This window comes from Scyliorhinus canicula, chromosome 1 (assembly GCF_902713615.1).
Source record: "Scyliorhinus canicula chromosome 1, sScyCan1.1, whole genome shotgun sequence".
Lineage (NCBI taxonomy): Eukaryota > Metazoa > Chordata > Chondrichthyes > Carcharhiniformes > Scyliorhinidae > Scyliorhinus > Scyliorhinus canicula.
In genome coordinates, this window is record NC_052146.1 from 3640611 (window position 1) to 3660468 (window position 19858).

The following is a 19858-nucleotide window of genomic DNA, read 5'->3' on the forward strand; positions in this document are numbered from 1 at the left end:
GACACTGACCGAGCCCGACACTGACCGAGCCCGACACTGACCGAGCCCGACACTGACCGAGCCCGACACTGACCGAGCCCGACACTGACCGAGTCCGATACTGACCGAGTCCGACACTGACCGAGCCCGACACTGACCGAGCCCGACACTGACCGAGCCCGACACTGACCGAGTCCGACACTGACCGAGTCCCGACACTGACCGAGTCCGACACTGACCGAGCCCGACACTGACCGAGCCCGACACTGACCGAGTCCCGACACTGACCGAGTCCCGATACTGACCGAGTCCCGACACTGACCGAGCCCGACAGTGACCGAGCCCGACACTGACCGAGCCCGACACTGACCGAGTCCCGACACTGACCGAGCCCGACACTGACCGAGTCCGACACTGACCGAGTCCCGACACTGACCGAGCCCGACACTGACCGAGCCCGACACTGACCGAGCCCGACACTGACCGAGTCCGACACTGACCGAGTCCGACACTGACCGAGCCCGACACTGACCGAGCCCGACACTGACCGAGTCCGACACTGACCGAGCCCGACACTGACCGAGTCCGACACTGACCGAGCCCGACACTGACCGAGCCCGACACTGACCGAGTCCGACACTGACCGAGCCCGACACTGACCGAGTCCGACACTGACCGAGTCCCATACTGACCGAGTCCGATACTGACCGAGCACGACACTGACCGAGTCCCATACTGACCGAGCCCGACACTGACCGAGTCCGACACTGACCGAGCCCGACACAGACCGAGTCCGACACTGACCGAGTCCGATACTGACCGAGCCCGACACTGACCGAGCCCGACACTGACCGAGTCCCATACTGACCGAGCCCCATACTGACCGAGCCCGATACTGACCGAGCCCGACACTGACCGAGTCCGACACTGACCGAGTCCGATACTGACCGAGCCCGACACTGACCGAGCCCGACACTGACCGAGTCCCATACTGACCGAGCCCGACACAGACCGAGTCCCATACTGACCGAGCCCGACACTGACCGAGCCCGATACTGACCGAGTCCCATACTGACCGAGTCCGACACTGACCGAGCCCGACACTGACCGAGCCCGACACTGACCGAGTCCGACACTGACCGAGTCCCATACTGACCGAGTCCGACACTGACCGAGCCCCATACTGACCGAGCCCGACACTGACCGAGCCCGACACTGACCGAGCCCCATACTGACCGAGTCCCATACTGACCGAGCCCGACACAGACAGAGTCCGACACTGACCGAGCCCGACACTGACCGAGCCCGACACTGACCGAGTCCGACACTGACCGAGTCCCATACTGACCGAGCCCCATACTGACCGAGTCCCATACTGACCGAGCCCGATACTGACCGAGTCCGACACTGACCGAGCCCGACACTGACCGAGCCCTATACTGACCGAGTCCGACACTGACCGAGCCCGATACTGACCGAGTCCGACACTGACCGAGTCCGATACTGACCGAGCCCGACACTGACCGAGTCCCATACTGACCGAGTCGATACTGACCGAGCCCGATACTGACCGAGCCCCACTGACCGAGCCCGACACTGACCGAGCCCGACACTGACCCAGTCCGACACTGACCGAGTCCGACACTGACCGAGTCCGACACTGACCGAGTCCGACACTGACCGAGCCCAACACTGACCGAGTCCGATACTGACCGAGCCCGACACTGACCGAGTCCGACACTGACCGAGTCCGACACTGACCGAGCCCGACACTGACCGAGTCCGATACTGACCGAGCCCGACACTGACCGAGTCCGACACTGACCGAGTCCGACACTGACCGAGTCCCGACACTGACCGAGCCCGACACTGACCGAGTCCGACACTGACCGAGCCCGACACTGACCGAGCCCGACACTGACCGAGCCCGACACTGACCGAGCCCGATACTGACCGAGCCCGACACTGACCGAGTTCCATACTGGACCGAGTCCGACACTACCGAGCCGACACTGACCGAGCCCGACACTGACCGAGCCCGACACTGACCGAGCCCGATACTGACCGAGCCGATACTGACCGAGCCCGACACTGACGGCCCGACACTGACCGAGTCCCTACTGACCGAGCCCGACACTGACCGAGCCCCACTACTGAGAGCCCGACACTGACCGAGCCCGACACTGACCGAGTCCCATACTGACCGAGTCCGACACTGACCGAGTCCGACACTGACCGAGTCCGACACTGACCGAGCCCGACACTGACCGAGCCCGACACTGACCGAGCCGACACTGACCGAGCCCGACACTGACCGAGTCCGACACTGACCGAGCCCGACACTGACCGAGCCCGACACTGAGCCAGCCGACACTGACCGAGCCCGACACTGACCGAGACCGACACTGACCGAGTCCCATACTGACGAGCCCGACACTGACCGAGCCCGAACTGACCGAGTCGACACTGACCGAGTCCGACACTGACCGAGCCCGACACTGACCGAGTCCGACACTGACCGAGTCCGATACTGACCGAGCCCGACACTGACCGAGTCCGACACTGACCGAGCCCGACACTGACCGAGTCCCATACTGACCGAGCCCGACACTGACCGAGCCCGACACTGACCGAGTCCGACACTGACCGAGCCCGACACTGACCGAGCCGCACTGACCGAGCCCGACACTGGACCGAGCCCGACACTGACCGAGTCCATACTGACCGAGCCCGACACTGACCGAGGCCCATACTGACCGAGTCCGACTACTGACCGAGTCCGATACTGACCGAGCCCGACACTGACCGAGTCCGACACTGACCGAGTCCCGACACTGACGAGCCGACATGACCGAGCCCATACTGACCGAGTCCGACACTGACCGAGCACCCGACACTGACCGAGCCCGACACTGACGACCCGCACTGCCGAGCGACACTGACCGAGGTCCCGATAATGACCGAGCCCGACACTGACCGAGTCCCGACTACTGACCGAGTCCCGATACTGACCGAGTCCCGACACTGACCGAGCCCGACACTGACCGAGCCGACACTGACCGAGTCCGACTACTGACCGAGTCCCGATACTGACCGAGTCCCGACTACTGACCGAGCCCGACACTGACCGAGTCCGACACTGACCGAGTCCCATACTGACCGAGCCCGACACTGACCGAGTCCCGACACTGACCGAGCCCGACACTGACCGAGTCCCGACACTGACCGAGCCCGACACTGACCGAGCCCGACACTGACCGAGTCCGACACTGACCGAGCCCGACACTGACCGAGTCCGATACTGACCGAGCCCGACACTGACCGAGCCCGACACTGACCGAGCCCGACACTGACCGAGCCCGACACTGACCGAGCCCGACACTGACCGAGTCCGACACTGACCGAGTCCCGACACTGACCGAGTCCGACACTGACCGAGTCCCGACACTGACCGAGTCCCATACTGACCGAGCCCGACACTGACCGAGCCCGACACTGACCGAGTCCGACACTGACCGAGTCCGACACTGACCGAGTCCGACACTGACCGAGCCCGACACTGACCGAGTCCCGACACTGACCGAGCCCGACACTGACCGAGCCCGACACTGACCGAGTCCCGACACTGACCGAGCCCGACACTGACCGAGCCCGACACTGACCGAGCCCGACACTGACCGAGCCCGACACTGACCGAGCCCGACACTGACCGAGCCCGACACTGACCGAGCCCGACACTGACCGAGTCCGACACTGACCGAGCCCGACACTGACCGAGCCGACACTGACCGAGCCCGACACTGACCGAGCCCGACACTGACCGAGCCCGACATGACCGAGCCCGACCTGACCGAGCCCACACTGACCGAGCCCGACACTGACCGAGCCCGACACTGACCGAGCCCGACACTGACCGAGCCGACACTGACCGAGCCCGACACTGACCGAGCCCGACACTGACCGAGACCGACACTGACCGAGCCCGACACTGACCGGGCCCGACACTGACCGAGCCGACACTGACCGAGCCCGACAACTGACCGAGCCCGACACTGACCGAGCCCGACACTGACCGAGCCCGACACTGACCGAGCCCGATACTGACCGAGTCCGATACTGACCGAGTCCGACACTGACCGAGTCCCATACTGACCGAGTCCGACACTGACCGAGCCCGACACTGACCGAGTCCGACACTGACCGAGCCCCATACTGACCGAGCCCGACACTGACCGAGCCCGATACTGACCGAGCCGACACTGACCGAGCCCGACACTGACCGAGCCCGACACTGACCGAGCCGATACTGACGAGTCCGATACTGACCGGCCCATACTGACCGAGTCCCATACTGACCGAGCCCGACACTGACCGAGTCCGAGCCCGACACTGACCGAGTCCCATACTGACCGAGCCCGACACTGACCGAGCCCGACACTGACCGAGCCCGACACTGACAGAGCCCGACACTGACCGAGCCCCATACTGACCGAGCCCGACACTGACCGAGCCCGACACTGACAGAGCCCGACACTGACCGAGCCCGACACTGACCGAGTCCGACACTGACCGAGCCCGACACTGACCGAGTCCCATACTGACCGAGCCCGACACTGACCGAGTCCGATACTGACCGAGCCCGATACTGACCGAGCCCGACACTGACCGAGCCCGACACTGACCGAGTCCGACACTGACCGAGTCCGATACTGACCGAGCCCGACACTGACCGAGTCCCGATACTGACCGAGTCCGACACTGACCGAGTCCGACACTGACCGAGCCCGACACTGACCGAGCCCGATACTGACCGAGTCCGATACTGACCGAGTCCGACACTGACCGAGTCCGACACTGACCGAGTCCGACACTGACCGAGTCCAGTCAATCAGTGAAAGGCTGTGCTGGTGTGAAAAGCAGCAACAATTTCTCACCAGGTCTGTCAGACTTTGATCCTCTGTCTGAATGGCTGGGAAAAGCCCACCTGAGATCTCTCTTCAGAATCCAGCGGGAGACTCTGCAGAGAGATCAGGCAACTGGGAAAGTCTGTGATTGCTCCGGCTTAAAGCTCCAATAATATCTCAGGGAAATGGAGACTCCATCTGGTGGGCAAAGGATAGAATTGCACTGACCTGAATCCCCTGTGTTAGACCCCATCCTGTGGTTGAAGGACAGAATTGCACCAACCCAAATCTCTTGTATAAACCCATTCCCCAGAGCGTTGCATTCGGAGAAGACCAACACCTACAGATGCCACAACCGCAGCAGCGAAGATTACTCTCAAACCTTTTCCTTTAATCCCAATTATTTTAATTCTTCCCCTACTCCCTTACCGTGAGTGTTTTGTGTGTGTCTGGGTGGAGGATGAAACGGGGTTTTGAGAATAGGTAGACTAGTAGGTCATTGTTCTGTTATTTCCATTTTATGTTCATCTTTTACGCATTATAAATAAACAGTTTGTCAATGTTTTACTTGTAAATCTGGTGCCTGTAACTCATTGGAACAGTCAAAGCATAAAGATCTTAGGAAAACACACAACTTGTTGGTTAATTCATTTATGTTGGGACTCCGGGGTCTGTGCGGCTGGAACTGAAATGAAATGAAAATCGCTTATTGTCACGAGTAGGCTTCAAATTAAGTTACTGTGAAAAGCCCCTAGTCGCCACATTCCGGTGCCTGTTCGGGGAGGCTGGTACGGGAATTGAACCCGTGCTGCTGGCCTGCCTTGGTCTGCTTTAAAAGCCAGCGATTTAGCCCTGTGAACTGACCGCGCACTCGCCCAGGGTGAGTTACACTCCGATACTGACATTGACCGGAGTCTCACTAACTCTGATACTAATCGATTGTGTTACTGACTGATTCTGATACTAATCGATTGTGTTACTGACTGATTCTGATACTAATCGATTGTGTTACTGACTGATTCTGATACTGACCGAATCTGATACTGACCGAATCTGATACTGACCGAATCTGTTACTGACCGAATCAGATACTGACCGAATCTGATACTGACCGAATCTGTTACTGACCAAATCTGATACTGACCGAATCTGATACTGACCGAATCTGTCACTGACCGAATCTGTCACTGACCGAATCTGATAGTGACCGAATCTGATACTGACCGAATCTGATACTGACCGAATCTGATACTGACCGAATCTGATACTGACCGAATCTGATACTGACCGAATCTGTTACTGACCGACTCTGATACTGACCGAATCTGTCACTGACCGAATCTGTCACTGACCGAATCTGTCACTGACCGAATCTGATAGTGACCGAATCTGATACTGACCGAATCTGATACTGACCGAATCTGATACTGACCGAATCTGATACTGACCGAATCTGTTACTGACCGACTCTGATACTGACCGAATCTGTCACTGACCGAATCTGTCACTGACCGAATCTGATAGTGACCGAATCTGATACTGACCGAATCTGATACTGACCGAATCTGATACTGACCGAATCTGTTACTGACCGACTCTGATACTGACCGAATCTGATACTGACCGAATCTGATACTGACCGAATCTGTTACTGACCGAATCTGATACTGACCGAATCTGATACTGACCGAATCTGTTACTGACCGAATCTGTTACTGACCGAATCTGATACTGACCGAATCTGATACTGACCGAATCTGTTACTGACCGAATCTGATACTGACCGAATCTGATACTGACCGAATCTGATACTGACCGAATCTGTTACTGACCGAATCTGATACTGACCGAATCTGTTACTGACCGAATCTGATACTGACCGAATCTGTTACTGACCGAATCTGATACTGACCGAATCTGATACTGACCAAATCTGTTACTCTCCGAATCTGTTACTGACCGAATCTGTTACTGACCGAATCTGATACTGACCGAATCTGATACTGACCGAATCTGATACTGACCGACTCTGATACTGACCGAATCTGTTACTGACCGAATCTGTTACTGACCGAATCTGATACTGACCGAATCTGTTACTGACCGAATCTGTTACTGACCGAACCTGATACTGACCGAATCTGATACTGACCGAATCTGTTACTGACCGAATCTGTTACTGATCGAATCTGATACTGACCGAATCTGTTACTGACCGAATCTGATACTGACCGAATCTGATACTGACCAAATCTGTTACTGACCGAATCTGTTACTGACCGAATCTGATACTGACCGACTCTGATACTGACCGAATCTGATACTGACCGACTCTGATAGTGACCAAGTCCGATACTGACTGGATATTGACCGACTCTGATAGTGACCAAGTCTGATACTGAGCGAGATACTAACTGAGTCAAGAGGACCGAGTAGGATACGGATAATCTCAATTTCTTCTTCTAATATTTGACATCAGAACTTCTCAAATTTACTAAAACAAACCGGTCTGGCTGTTGGCTGCAGATATTTGCCTCAGGGTTTTTCAAACTCAGGCTTGCGGCCTGGGTGTGTCGCTGGCGGGTGTCGGGCAGGTCACCGAGCGAGCCATTGTGGCGTTCCCAATCGCAGGAGAATCACCCAACGGCCGTGATCGGCTTTTCAGAATGCCGGCTGCGGCCGGCGTTTGAATGGGAACATTGTGGAGTCTTCTCGCCTGAAGCGACAGCAGAGAGAAGGGTACACGCCCACCACATACACTGACGGCATGAACATTGTATGTCCCTGCTTTGGGCGCGAAATCATGGAGGAGAAATTCATCCATCTTGTAGCTGCCAGCAAGCAACAGGACTGTGTGAAGAACTGACGATGGATTATTTTGTAATCAGGAAGAGAGGGCTAGAGACATAAACAGGCCAGGATCTCACAACTGAATCTGCTGGAGAGAGCTGCGCAGGAGAGTCCACGGCAGGACCAAGCTGCGCTGGTGGGAGCTGTATCCAGAGCTCCAGTACCTCTGGTGAATAACCAGTTAAGAGAAAACTAAAATCGGGAACAAAGCAGGAGAAAGGTGATTTTGTACGGTATCGTTTTGTTAATTGTGTCGATGCTAATCAGGATGCAAAGCCCATTTGTGTTGTATGCAGGGAAGTACTGGCAAATGAAAGTTTAAAACACTCATAACTTCAAAGCCATTTGAAGACTAAGCATGGCGAGACCTTAAACCATCAGCTGAAGTTATTATAGAAATGTAACACTGAATGTTGAAGCAAGTGAGTGAGGCCAAGCAGGCTCACCTGTCACATATCAGGTAAGGAAAATGGTGGGTCCTGTAGGTTGGCTGGTTTGTAAAAGTGGGTCTCAGGAAAAAAGTTTGAAAAACACTGCTTTACCTTTTGACCTTTAGCACACACACTATAGCCAGTGACTCTGGCTCCATTCGATGTTCCTGATGAACTCAGCAATGGTGGTTTCCAGCTGATCTGAATAGTTCCTGGTGTTGATCCAACATGGACTATAACATCCTGAGGAGGTGCTGGGGGACCTGGGAACAGAAGAACACTGGTCACCTCCTTAAACATTCCAACCTTTAATTCAGGACAAGCGAGCATTGACCCCAGAATCAACAACAGACAAATCTTTTGATGAAGATTCACACTCTTCAGTCTTTGCGCTATGTTTATAGTCGTTTGTATATTGTTTGCTGTTATTGTTATAAAATCACAAATGCCTTAATAAAATATTTTACAAAAAAATAAAATTCACACTCTTCAATGTGAAGCAGAGAAATCTGCATCTCGGTAACCTCCTCCATCCCCGATACCCCTCCCTATCTCTGTAACCTCCTCCATCCCCGATACCCCTCCCTATCTCTGTAACCTCCGCCATCCCCGACACCCCTCCCTATCTCTGTAACCTCCTCCATCCCCGACACCCCTCCCTATCTCTGTAACCTCCTCCATCCCCGACACCCCTCCCTATCTCTGTAACCTCCTCCAGCCCCTACACCCCTCCCTATCTCTGTAACCTCCTCCAGCCCCTACACCCCCTCCCTATCTCTGTAACCTCCTCCAGCCCCTACACCCCCTCCCTATCTCTGTAACCTCCTCCAGCCCCTACACCCCTCTCTATCTCTGTAACCTCCTCCATCCCCGACACCCCCTCCCTATCTCTGTAACCTCCTCCAGCCCCTACACCCCTCCCTATCTCTGTAACCTCCTCCATCCCCTACACCCTCCCTATCTCTGTAACCTCCTCCAGCCCCTACACCCTCCCTATCTCTGTAACCTCCTCCAGCCCCTACAACCCTCCCTATCTCTGTAACCTCCTCCATCCCCGTCACCCCTCCCTATCTCTGTAACCTCCTCCAGCCCCCTACACCCCTCCCTATCTCTGTAACCTCCTCCATCCCCGTCACCCATCCCTATCTCTGTAACCTCCTCCATCCCCTACACCCCTCCCTATCTCTGTAACCTCCTCCAGCTCCTACAACCATCCCTATCTCTGTACCCTCCTCCAGCTCCTACACCCCTCCTTATCTCTGCAACCTCTTCCATCCCCTACACCCCTCCCTATCTCTGTAACCTCCTCCAGCCCCTACACCCCTCCCTATCTCTGTAACCTCCTCCAGCCCCTACACCCTCCCTATCTCTGTAACCTCCTCCAGCCCCTACACCCCTCACTATAGATGCAACCACCTACCTACACCCCTCCCTATCCCCATAATCCCCTCCATCTCCTTATACCTTTCTGTAGAACTTCTCTGTCTCCCAAAACCCCTCCCTATCTTTGCAACACCCTCCATCCCCTTACACCCCTCCCTATCACTGAACATTCTTCCAGCCCCTACAACCCTATCTCTAATGCCCTCCAGCTCCCATCCTTTTCTATCTCTGCAATCTTCTCCAGCCCCTATACTCCTCCCTCTCTCTGTAATCTCCTCCAACCCCTACACCCCCTCCCTATCTTTGTAATTCCCTCCAGCCCCTACACCCCCTCCCTATCTCTGTAACCTCCTCCAGCCTCTACACCCCTCCCTATGTAACCTCCTCCAGCCCCGACACACCCTCCCTATCTCTGCCACCTCCTCCAGCCCCTTCACCCCTCCCTATCTCTGGTACCTCCTCCAGCCCCTAGACCCCTCCCTATCTCTGTAACCTCCTCCAGCCCCTACAACGCTCCCTATCTCTGTAACCTCCTCCAGCCACTACACCCCCTCCCTATCTCTGTAACCTCCTCCAGCCCCTACACCCCTCCCTATCTCTGTAACCTCCTCCAGCTCCTACACCCCTCCCTATCTCTGTAACCTCCTCCAGCCCCTACACCCCCTCCCTATCTATGTAACCTCCTCCAGCCCCTACAACCCCCTCCCTATCTCTGTAACCTCCTCCAGTCCCTAAACCCCTCCCTATCTCTGTAACCTCCTCCAGCACCTACACCCCTCCCTATCTCTGTAACCTCCTCCAGCACCTACACCCATCCCTATCTCTGTAACCTCCTCCAGCTCCTACACCCCATACTGAGTAATGATCTGACAGAATGGAATATTCTTTGTTTTTGGATGTTGCCACTCTTGCCTTGGTCTACTGGCTGAATAACAATCTTCTCTGCCAGTGACCATGGGAAAACCATTGTAAATCATTGTGCCTAGCACTGATCCCTGCGGCACTCCGCTAGTTACAGGTTGTCATCCTGAAAACTCTCCTCTTATCCCAACTCTCTGTCTTCTATCAGTTAGCCAATCCTCTATCAGTGCTGATATACCATCTCCAACACCATGGCTCTTATATTATTAAGTATCCTTTTGTGCAGTGACTCATCAAGTGCTTTTTGGAAATCCAAGTATATTACATCCACTTGTTCCCCTTTATCTATCCTGCTCATTACCACCTCAAAGATTTCAACAAATTCGTCAGGTACAATTTCTCCTTCATGAAACCATGCTGACCCTGTTTGATTATATTGTGTGTTTCTAAATGCTCTGCTGTTGTATCCTTTATAATGGACTCTAACATTTTCCCAATGATAAACGTTTAGCTACCTGGCCTACAGTTACCTGTTTATTGTCTGCTTCCCTTTCTCTGGGACTTTTCCAGAATTTAAGGATTCTTTTATTGTTACCAGTGCATCCATAACTTCTGTAGCTACATCCTTTATTATCCGAGGATGCAACCTATCAGGGCTGGTGGAGTTATCAGTCTTTTTTTCTTGACAAACAATTTTATTGAGGCATTTTGGCATAGTAAACAACAAGAATACAAAACATTGTGAAAAGAACAATTAACATAGTGCAAATACCAGCTCCCCTCCCACAAGGACCCGCCTACCTAACCCCCTAATCTACGTTGCCCAAATCTCCCCCCCCCCCCCCCCCCCCTCGCTCCCCCCAGAGTTATCGGCCTTTAACCCCACTCGTTACCCTCGTACCTTCCCTCCGGTGATAGGTATTGTATTTATTTCCCAACCCTCTATTGCTCCTGGATTAATTATTACTTTTGGAGTGCTATTCGTGTCTTCCACTGTGAAGACTGATGCGAGGGATGTATCTAACTCCTTTGCCATTTCCTGGTTCAACATTATTATTTCCCCAGCCTCAGTACACCTTGACCTCTCTCCTGCATTTTATACATTTAAAGAAACTCTTACCATTTGTTTTATATTACTTGCAGACAGTTTACCCTCAGAGTTTACCATCTCCCTCTTTATTATTCTTTATGATCATCTTTTGTTTTGTTTTAAGTTTCTCAATCCTCCTGCTTACAACAAATCTTTGCAACACTGCATGCTTTGTCTTTCAGTTTAATGCTGTCCTTAACTTCCATGGCCAACCATGATTGATTTATCACCTTCCTATAATCCTCCTTCCTAACTGGGATATATATTTTTTGGGAGTCATTAATTATTTTTATAAATGTCTGCCTTTGGTGATCAATCGTCTTTTCTGCTAAACTCTTTTCCCGTTTCACTCCAGTCACTTCTGCCCCCACTCCTTTACAATTATCTTTATTTAAGTTTGGCACGGTTGTTACTGACACATGGGGCGCGATTCTCCGCCCCCCATGACGGGTCGGTGAATAGCGGGAGGGCCTTCCCGACATTTTTCCCGACCTCCCGCTATTCTCCCCCCCACGGCCGCCCCACGACACGAATCGCTGCTCACCGTTTTTTTTACGGCGAACAGCGATTCTCCCCTAGCCGATGGGCTGAGTTCCCAGGCCTTTACGGCCGTTTACACGAACGCAAACACACCTGCTCTCACCGTTCGTGAAAACGGCCGCAAAGTGCCGTTCTGGAGAACCATGGCACCGATTGGCACGGCCGCACCACGGCATGGGCCCTAGATCGGTGGGCACCGATCGTGGGCAGCGGGTCTGAACCCCGCGCACTCTTTGTTCCTCCGCCGCCCCGCTGGATCAGTCCGCGGGGCGGCTGAGGGGCATGACGGCCCGCGCATGCGCGGGTTTCACGCATATGCGTGATGACGTCATCCGCGCATGCGCGGGTTGGAGCCGTCCAATCCGCGCATGCGCTGCTGGCGTCATCGTGCGCGTCAGCCGCCGTGACGCTTGGCGCGCGGGCTTAGCGAAGTTCGCTAAGCCCGCGATGCCGGAGTTCACGGGGCCGCGATGCTAGCCCCGACCGGGGAGCAGAATCGGGTCCCGGGAGGGGGCGCGGAGGCTGCCGTGAAACACGGCCAGTTTCACGGCAGCCTTCACGACTCTCCGCGTTTGCGGAGAATCGCGCCCATGGTTCTCACTCTCAAACTGAATGCTAAATTCTATCACGTTATGGTCACTGTTTCCTATGGGATCTTTTACTCTTGGGATTGTTTATTAAACTTGCCACATTAAATCTAACCTGATCCAAAATTGCCTGAACCCTGGTTAGATCCACATGTTTTTCTCGGAAAATTATCCGGAAAAGACTATGAATTCTCTCCTTGTAGCCACCTCTGCCAGCCTGATTTTCCCCAATCTACATCAAGATTAAAGTCACCCATGATTAGTGTTCTCCCTTCTATACTGCCTCATTATCTCCTGGCTTATTCCCTACAGCATGGCTGCTGAATGGGGCCTATACACTCTCTCTCCTGGTTTATTCTCCGCCCTACAGCATGGCTGCTGAATGGGGCCCATACACTCTCCCAGCAGTGTCTTCCCCACCTTGTTCTTGCTTCCCTCCACCCATACCGATTCTACATCTTCCAATCCAAGATCCTTTCTTGCTATTGTACTTATTCCATATCATACTAGCAAAGTTGGCCCAGAATTATCCTTCTGATCAGTCACATGTGAACAATGCAATAAGAGATACTACAGTGAGGTCAGATTGGGGTTATTCTCACAACCCACATGACCGGGAGTTGTGAATACAGAGACAATGATCGAGTGAAACTCTTCAAATTTCACAACCCGATGGCAGTGTCACAGACAAGAGCATCATTCACTGAACAAGAAAATTCCTCAACACAAAACGTTTCAACAGATCTTGGTGCGAATTCCCCTGTTCCTGCTGCATCTCACTCCCTGTTGTGATCTCTTGTGATCTAGGAAACACGATAACATGTTTGTGCACAGCAAGTTCCACCATTAGCAATGTAATAAAGATCAAGTCATCTGTTTCTTGTGAAATTGGTCGGGGGATAAATATTGATCATCCGACAGTGCGGCACTCCCTCAGTACTGACCCTCTGACAGTGCGGCACTCCCTCAGTACTGACCCTCTGACAGTGCGGCACTCCCTCAGTACTGACCCTCTGACAGTGCAGCACTCCCTCAGTACTGACCCTCTGACAGTGCAGCGCTCCCTCAGTACTGACCCTCTGACAGTGCAGCACTCCCTCAGTACTGACCCTCTGACAGTGCGGCACTCCCTCAGTACTGACCCTCTGACAGTGCGGCACTCCCTCAGTACTGACCCTCTGACAGTGCGGCACTCCCTCAGTACTGACCCTCTGACAGTGCTGCACTCCCTCAGTACTGACCCTCTGACAGTGCAGCACTCCCTCAGTACTGACCCTCTGACAGTGCAGCACTCCCTCAGTACTGACCCTCTGACAGTGCAGCACTCCCTCAGTACTGACCCTCTGACAGTGCGGCACTCCCTCAGTACTGACCCTCTGACAGTGCGGCACTCTCTCAGTACTGACCCGCTGACAGTGCAGCACTCCCTCAGTACTGAACTCCGACAGTGCAGCACTCCCTCAGTACTGACCCTCTGACAGTGCAGCACTCCCTCAGTACTGACCCTCTGACAGTGCAGCACTCCCTCAGTACTAACCCTCTGACAGTGCAGCACTCCCTCAGTCCTACTCACCCTCAGGACTACCTCTGACAGTGCAGCACTCCCTCAGTACTGACCCTCTGACAGTGCAGCACTCCCTCAGTACTGACCCTCTGACAGTGCAGCACTCCCTCAGTACTGACCCTCTGACAGTGCGGCACTCCCTCAGTACTGACCCTCTGACAGTGCGGCACTCCCTCAGTACTGACCCTCTGACAGTGTGGCGCTCCTTCAGTACTGACCCACTGACAGTGCAGCACTCCCTCAGTACTGACCCTCTGACAGTGCAGCACTCCCTCAGTACTGACCCTCTGACTATGCGGCACTCCCTCAGTACTGACCCTCTGACAGTGCTGCACTCCCTCAGTACTGACTCTGACAGTGTCGCACTCCCTCAGTACTGACTCCGACAGTGCAGCACTCCCTCAGTACTGACCCTCTGACAGTGCAGCACTCCCTCAGTACTGACCCTCTGACAGTGCAGCACTCCCTCAGTACTGACCCTCTGACAGTGCGGCACTCCCTCAGTACTGACCCTCTGACAGTGCGGCACTCCCTCAGTACTGACCCTCTGACAGTGCAGCGCTCCCTCAGTGTTGACCCTCTGACAGTGCGGCACTCCCTCAGTACTGACCCTCTGACAGTGCAGCACTCCCTCAGTACTGACCCTCTGACAGTGCAGCACTCCCTCAGTACTGACCCTCTGACAGTGCGGCACTCCCTCAGTACTGACCCTCTGACAGTGCGGCACTCCCTCAGTACTGACCCTCTGACAGTGCGGCGCTCCTTCAGTACTGACCCACTGACAGTGCAGCACTCCCTCAGTACTGACCCTCTGACAGTGCAGCACTCCCTCAGTACTGACCCTCTGACTATGCGGCACTCCCTCAGTACTGACCCTCTGACAGTGCGGCACTCCCTCAGTACTGACCTTCTGACAGTGCGGCACTCCCTCAGTACTGACTCCGACAGTGCAGCACTCCCTCAGCACTGACCCTCCGACAGCGCGGCACTCCCTCAGTACTGACCCTGAGAGTCAGAGCTACGATTTTGCACATGAGCTCTGGAATCGGGGTTGAACCCAAGGCCACACGAGTGTGAGAGAGGGAGAGGGAGGGAGAGAGAGGGAGAGGGAGAGGGAGGGAGAGAGAGAGGGAGGGAGAGAGAGGGAGAGGGTGAGATAGGGAGAGGGAGAGAGAGGGAGAGAGAGAGAGGGTGAGGGAGGGAGAGAGAGAGGGTGAGGGAGGGAGAGGGAGGGAGAGAGAGGGTGAGGGAGAGAGAGAGAGAGGGAGGAAGGGAGAGAGCGCGAGAGAGAGGGAGAGAGAGAGAAGGCGAGGGAGGGAGGGAGAGGGAGGGGAGAGAGAGGGAAAGAGAGAGAGAGGGAGGGAGGAAGAGGGAAAGAGAGGGTGAGGGAGGGAGAGAGAGGGAAGGGAGGGAGAGAGAGGGAGAGGGAGGAGAGAGAGGGAGAGGGAGGGAGAGAGAGGGAGAGGGAGGGAGAGAGAGGGAGAGGGAGAGAGAGAGAGGGAGAGAGAGGGTGCGGGAGAGAGAGAGGGAGGGAGAGAGAGGGAGAGTGAGGGAAGAGAGAGGGGAGAGAGAGGGAGAGGGAGGGGAGGGAGAGAGAGAGGGATTGGGAGGCAGAGGGAGGGGAGAGAGAGGGTGAGGGAGAGAGAGGGAGAGAGAGGGAGAGGGAGGGTTGAGGAAGGGAGAGGGAGGGAGAGAGAGGGAGGGGAAGAGGGAGAGGGGAGGGAGAGAGGGAGAGGGAGAGAGAGAGAGAGGGAGAGAGAGGGTGAGGGAGGGAGAGAGAGGGAGGGGAGAGGGAGGGGAGAAGAGAGGGAGAGGGAGGGAGAGAGAGAGAGAGGGAGGGAGAGGGAGGGGAGAGAGAGGGCGTGGGAGGGAGAGAGAGGGAGAGGGAGGGAGAGAGGGAGAGGGAGGAGAGAGAGAAGGAGAGAGAGGGTGAGGGAGAGAGAGGGTGAGGGAGAGAGAAGGAGGGAGAGAGAGGGAGGGAGAGAGAGGGAGAGAGAGGGTGAGGGAGAGAGAGGGTGAGGGAGAGAGAAGGGGGGGAGAGGGAGGGAGAGAGGAGGGAGGGAGAGAGAGGGAGGAAGAGAGAGGGAGAGGGAGGGAGAGAGAGAGAAGAGGGAGGGAGAGAGAGTGAGGGAGAGAGAGGGAGGGAGAGAGAGGAGATAGAGAGGGAGAGAGAGGGACAGGGAGGGAGAGGGAGGGAGAGAGAGATAGAGGGAGGGAGAGAGAGGGAGAGGGAGGGAGAGAGAGAGAGGGAGAGAGAGGGTGAGGGAGGAGAGAGGGTGAGGGAGAGAGAGGGAGAGAGAGGGAGGGAGAGAGAGGGAGGGAGGAGAGAGGGAGAGAGAGAGAGGGAGAGGGAGAGAGAGAGAGAGGAGAGGGAGAGAGAGAGAGAGTGAGGGAGAGGGTGTGGGTGAGAGAGTGGGAGACGGGGAGAGAGAGAACCCCCAAGGGCTTTTGAGCAGAATCCCTTCCTCCCTCTTCCTGATATTAATCACATTCAGCCAACCGACAGGCTCTCCTTCACTTTCTGTGTGATTCAGCGGGAAGAAAATGTCAAACTCTTGGCGATATCAAACCTGCAGGGAGGGTGCAAAATTCAACCACGCTCTCCTTTCTCTCTCGCTGTTCCAACGGGAGTTGCCAGGGTACCTGATGAGGTTGGGCCACAGCCTTTATCCTGCACACCATGCAAGGCTTTAGATTAAAAAACTGGTACTTGTAACTACAGGCCTTGACCATGTCATACTCCTCCTCATTGAGGAAGATCGTGTGACTGTAGTTGCTGTTGCTGGGCAACCAAGAGACCTCAGCTGACATCTGCGTGATGTTCTCCACTTTCAGATGGGAAGGGGCTACACAAACGTCCCTGCCCACCAACAAGGTACACCTCAGTTCATCCGAAATGCCGCGGTCTGTTACACTCTGGATCGATATCCGGTACGTAACATTGGCCAGATTGAGTTTCTCTATCAAAGCCTTAGTTCTGCCCCCAAAGGGGACGTTATTCCTCACTTCCTTATCCACAAGAACGTTGTAGCTGTTGATAGTTCCCCACCCTGGAGGCACAGCTGCAGCCTCCCACCCTATAATCACACTTTTGGCGAGCTGTTTAATCAGGTTGATTTTCCTGGGGTAAGGCACAATATCTTCACCAATTTCATCAATGTTCACGTCCAATCTTCCTGTGCCGTTGTTGTACATCGTTGTCTCTGTCTGACTGGACAGCAGACTCTCTGTTTTGGAATCCTGCAACACGCCGTCGCCAGGGAGATGGAGGCCCATGTGATGCACATCGGAATTGAGCAAATTGTTGTCCATCTCCGTGTCCACAGAATGGAAGAGAAACAATTCTTCGTCTTGCAACAGGGCCACAAAGTTGGAGGGGACAAGCCCTCTTCGGCCATCCATCAGTTCACCTGCAGAGAGAGGGAATGAAGAATATTCCAAATCAGTACAATCCCCAAAAGGGAGGCAAGTCGAAGCTCAGAACTGGATCAGAAGAACCTCAGAGACATTTAGCACAGAAGAAGACCGTGGCTCGCTCTTTGATGACCCAACAGAGTCGGCGATGGAGGGAAACGGTAGGTTCTGTGCTCAGTTGAAGGGTGAGCACCAATAGTGACAGGACGGGCCAAATGGCCTCCCACAGTGCTGTGAATTCTGATGTTTTCTGCACATTAAGACAGAGATAGATAGGTTCTTGATTAATAAGGGGATCAGGGGTTATGGGGCGAAGGCAGGAGAATGGGGATGAGAAAAATATCAGCCATGATTGAATGGCGGAGCAGACTTGATGGGCCGAGTGGCCTAATTAGAACATAAGAACTAGGAGCAGGAGTAGGCCATCTGGCCCCTCGAGCCTGCTCTGCCATTCAATGAGATCATGGCTGATCTTTTGTGGACTCAGCTCCACTTTCCGGCCTGAACACCATAACCCTTAATCCCTTTATTCTTCAAAAAACTATCTATCTTTATCTTTAAAACATTCAATGAAGGAGCCTCTACTGCTTCACTGGGCAAAAAATTCTATAGATTCACAACCCTTTGGGTGAAGAAGTTCCTCCTAAACTCAGTCCTAAATCTACTTCCCCTTATTTGAGGCTATGCCCCTAGTTCTGCTGTCACCCGCCAGTGGAAAGAACCTGCCCGCATCTATCCTATCTATTCCCTTCATAATTTTAATGTTTCTATAAGATCCCCCCTCATCCTTCTAAATTCCAACGAGTACAGTCCCAGTCTACTCAACCTCTCCTCATAACCCAACCCCTTCAGCTCTGGGATTAACCTAGTGAATCTCCTCTGCACACCCTCCAGTGCCAGTATGTCCTTTCTCAAGTAAGGAGACCAAAACTGAACACAATACTCCAGGTGTGGCCTCACTAACACCTTATACAGTTGCAGCATAACCTCCCTCGTCTTAAACTCCATCCCCCTAGCAATGAAGGACAAAATTCCATTTGCCTTCTTAATCACCTGTTGCATCTGTAGACCAACGTGTTGCGACTCATGCACTAGCACACCCAGGTCTCTCTGCACAGCAGCATGTTTTAATATTTTAGCATTTAAATAATAATCCCGTTTGCTGTTATTCCTGGTGGCTGGTTTAGCTCACTTGGCTAAATTGCTGGCTTTTAAAAAATCAGACCAAGCAGGCCAGCAGCGCGGTTCGATTCCCGTACCAGCCTCCCCGGACAGGGGCTTTTCACAGTAACTTCATTGAAGCCTACTCGTGACAATAAGCGATTTTCATTTCATTTCATTTCCTACCAAAATGGATAACCTCATATTCTGCTCCTATGTCTCATGGTCTTACTTCACCAACCCCCCTCCCCACATTGTGAGGGAGTTAACGGAAATTGCTGATTATTCCTCAGTCCGATCGTCATAGCAACACCCTGGTGATAGTGGGAAGAAGATGGAGATCTCTATCTCTCCATAGTGTTAAATCTAACATTCCCATCTTCACCTGGCAGGGAGCCTGAGTGAGGCTGGGACCCTTGCTCTGCAGAGCTGATCCTGCAGCCCGTACTCGGGACAATCTGTTGGAATATGGGACTCATCCCAACTGCTGTTCACAAACCCGTCCGTCCGCCCACAAACACCAAAGCAAAATACTGCAGGAGCTGGAAATCTGAGATAAAAGCAGAACGTGCTGGAAATAGTCAGCAGGTCCAGCAGCATCTGTGGGGAGAGGAAGGGAGTTCAGGTTTAATGATGACCTTTCTGTATTCCGATGGAGGATTACTGATCTGAAAGTTTGGCCTGGGTTTGAAGGGGAGGGCGTGTTAGATCCAGTAGGGGCCCTGCCAACCTGTCCTGCCCTCTCCGCAATATATCCGAGGCGGGGGGTGTCATTGGGCAGTCTGCACCACCAAGTGAGCCAATCGGGAGGCAATGACTGCGTACTTCCCGTCTTCACCCCATCTCTGCCGACATGTACCAACACAATGGTGATGGGGCCCACGCCCAATGGTCACCCTGGCTGGTCTCCCTGTGTAGGCTGGTGGCAGGCAGGGAGGGAGAAGCTGCCTCTCAGAGGCTCCAACCGCAGGCTGCTCTCCACCGCTCAAACACCAAACCCCCCCCTCGCCAGGGCAACCAGCTCGACACCTCGGAAACACGCATCAGTCCTCTCCCTGCCCTCTGATTGGCCGGCAGCTGCCTGAGGCAGGACT

The 19858-nt window shown here is 54.2% G+C and overlaps 1 protein-coding gene across 1 annotated transcript in view; it reads right to left on the minus strand.

Moving 5' to 3' along the window:
• Nucleotides 1–19858, minus strand: part of rimbp2 (RIMS binding protein 2) — a 458956-nt gene that overhangs the window by 76765 nt on the left and 362333 nt on the right. The window contains exons 11-13 of the mRNA XM_038817813.1: nucleotides 16760–17599; nucleotides 8276–8427; nucleotides 7052–7345 (exon numbers count right to left, since the gene is read on the minus strand). Of these exons, the coding sequence (XP_038673741.1) occupies nucleotides 7052–7345; nucleotides 8276–8427; nucleotides 16760–17599 (1286 nt within the window). The remainder of the gene's footprint in view (nucleotides 1–7051; nucleotides 7346–8275; nucleotides 8428–16759; nucleotides 17600–19858) is intronic.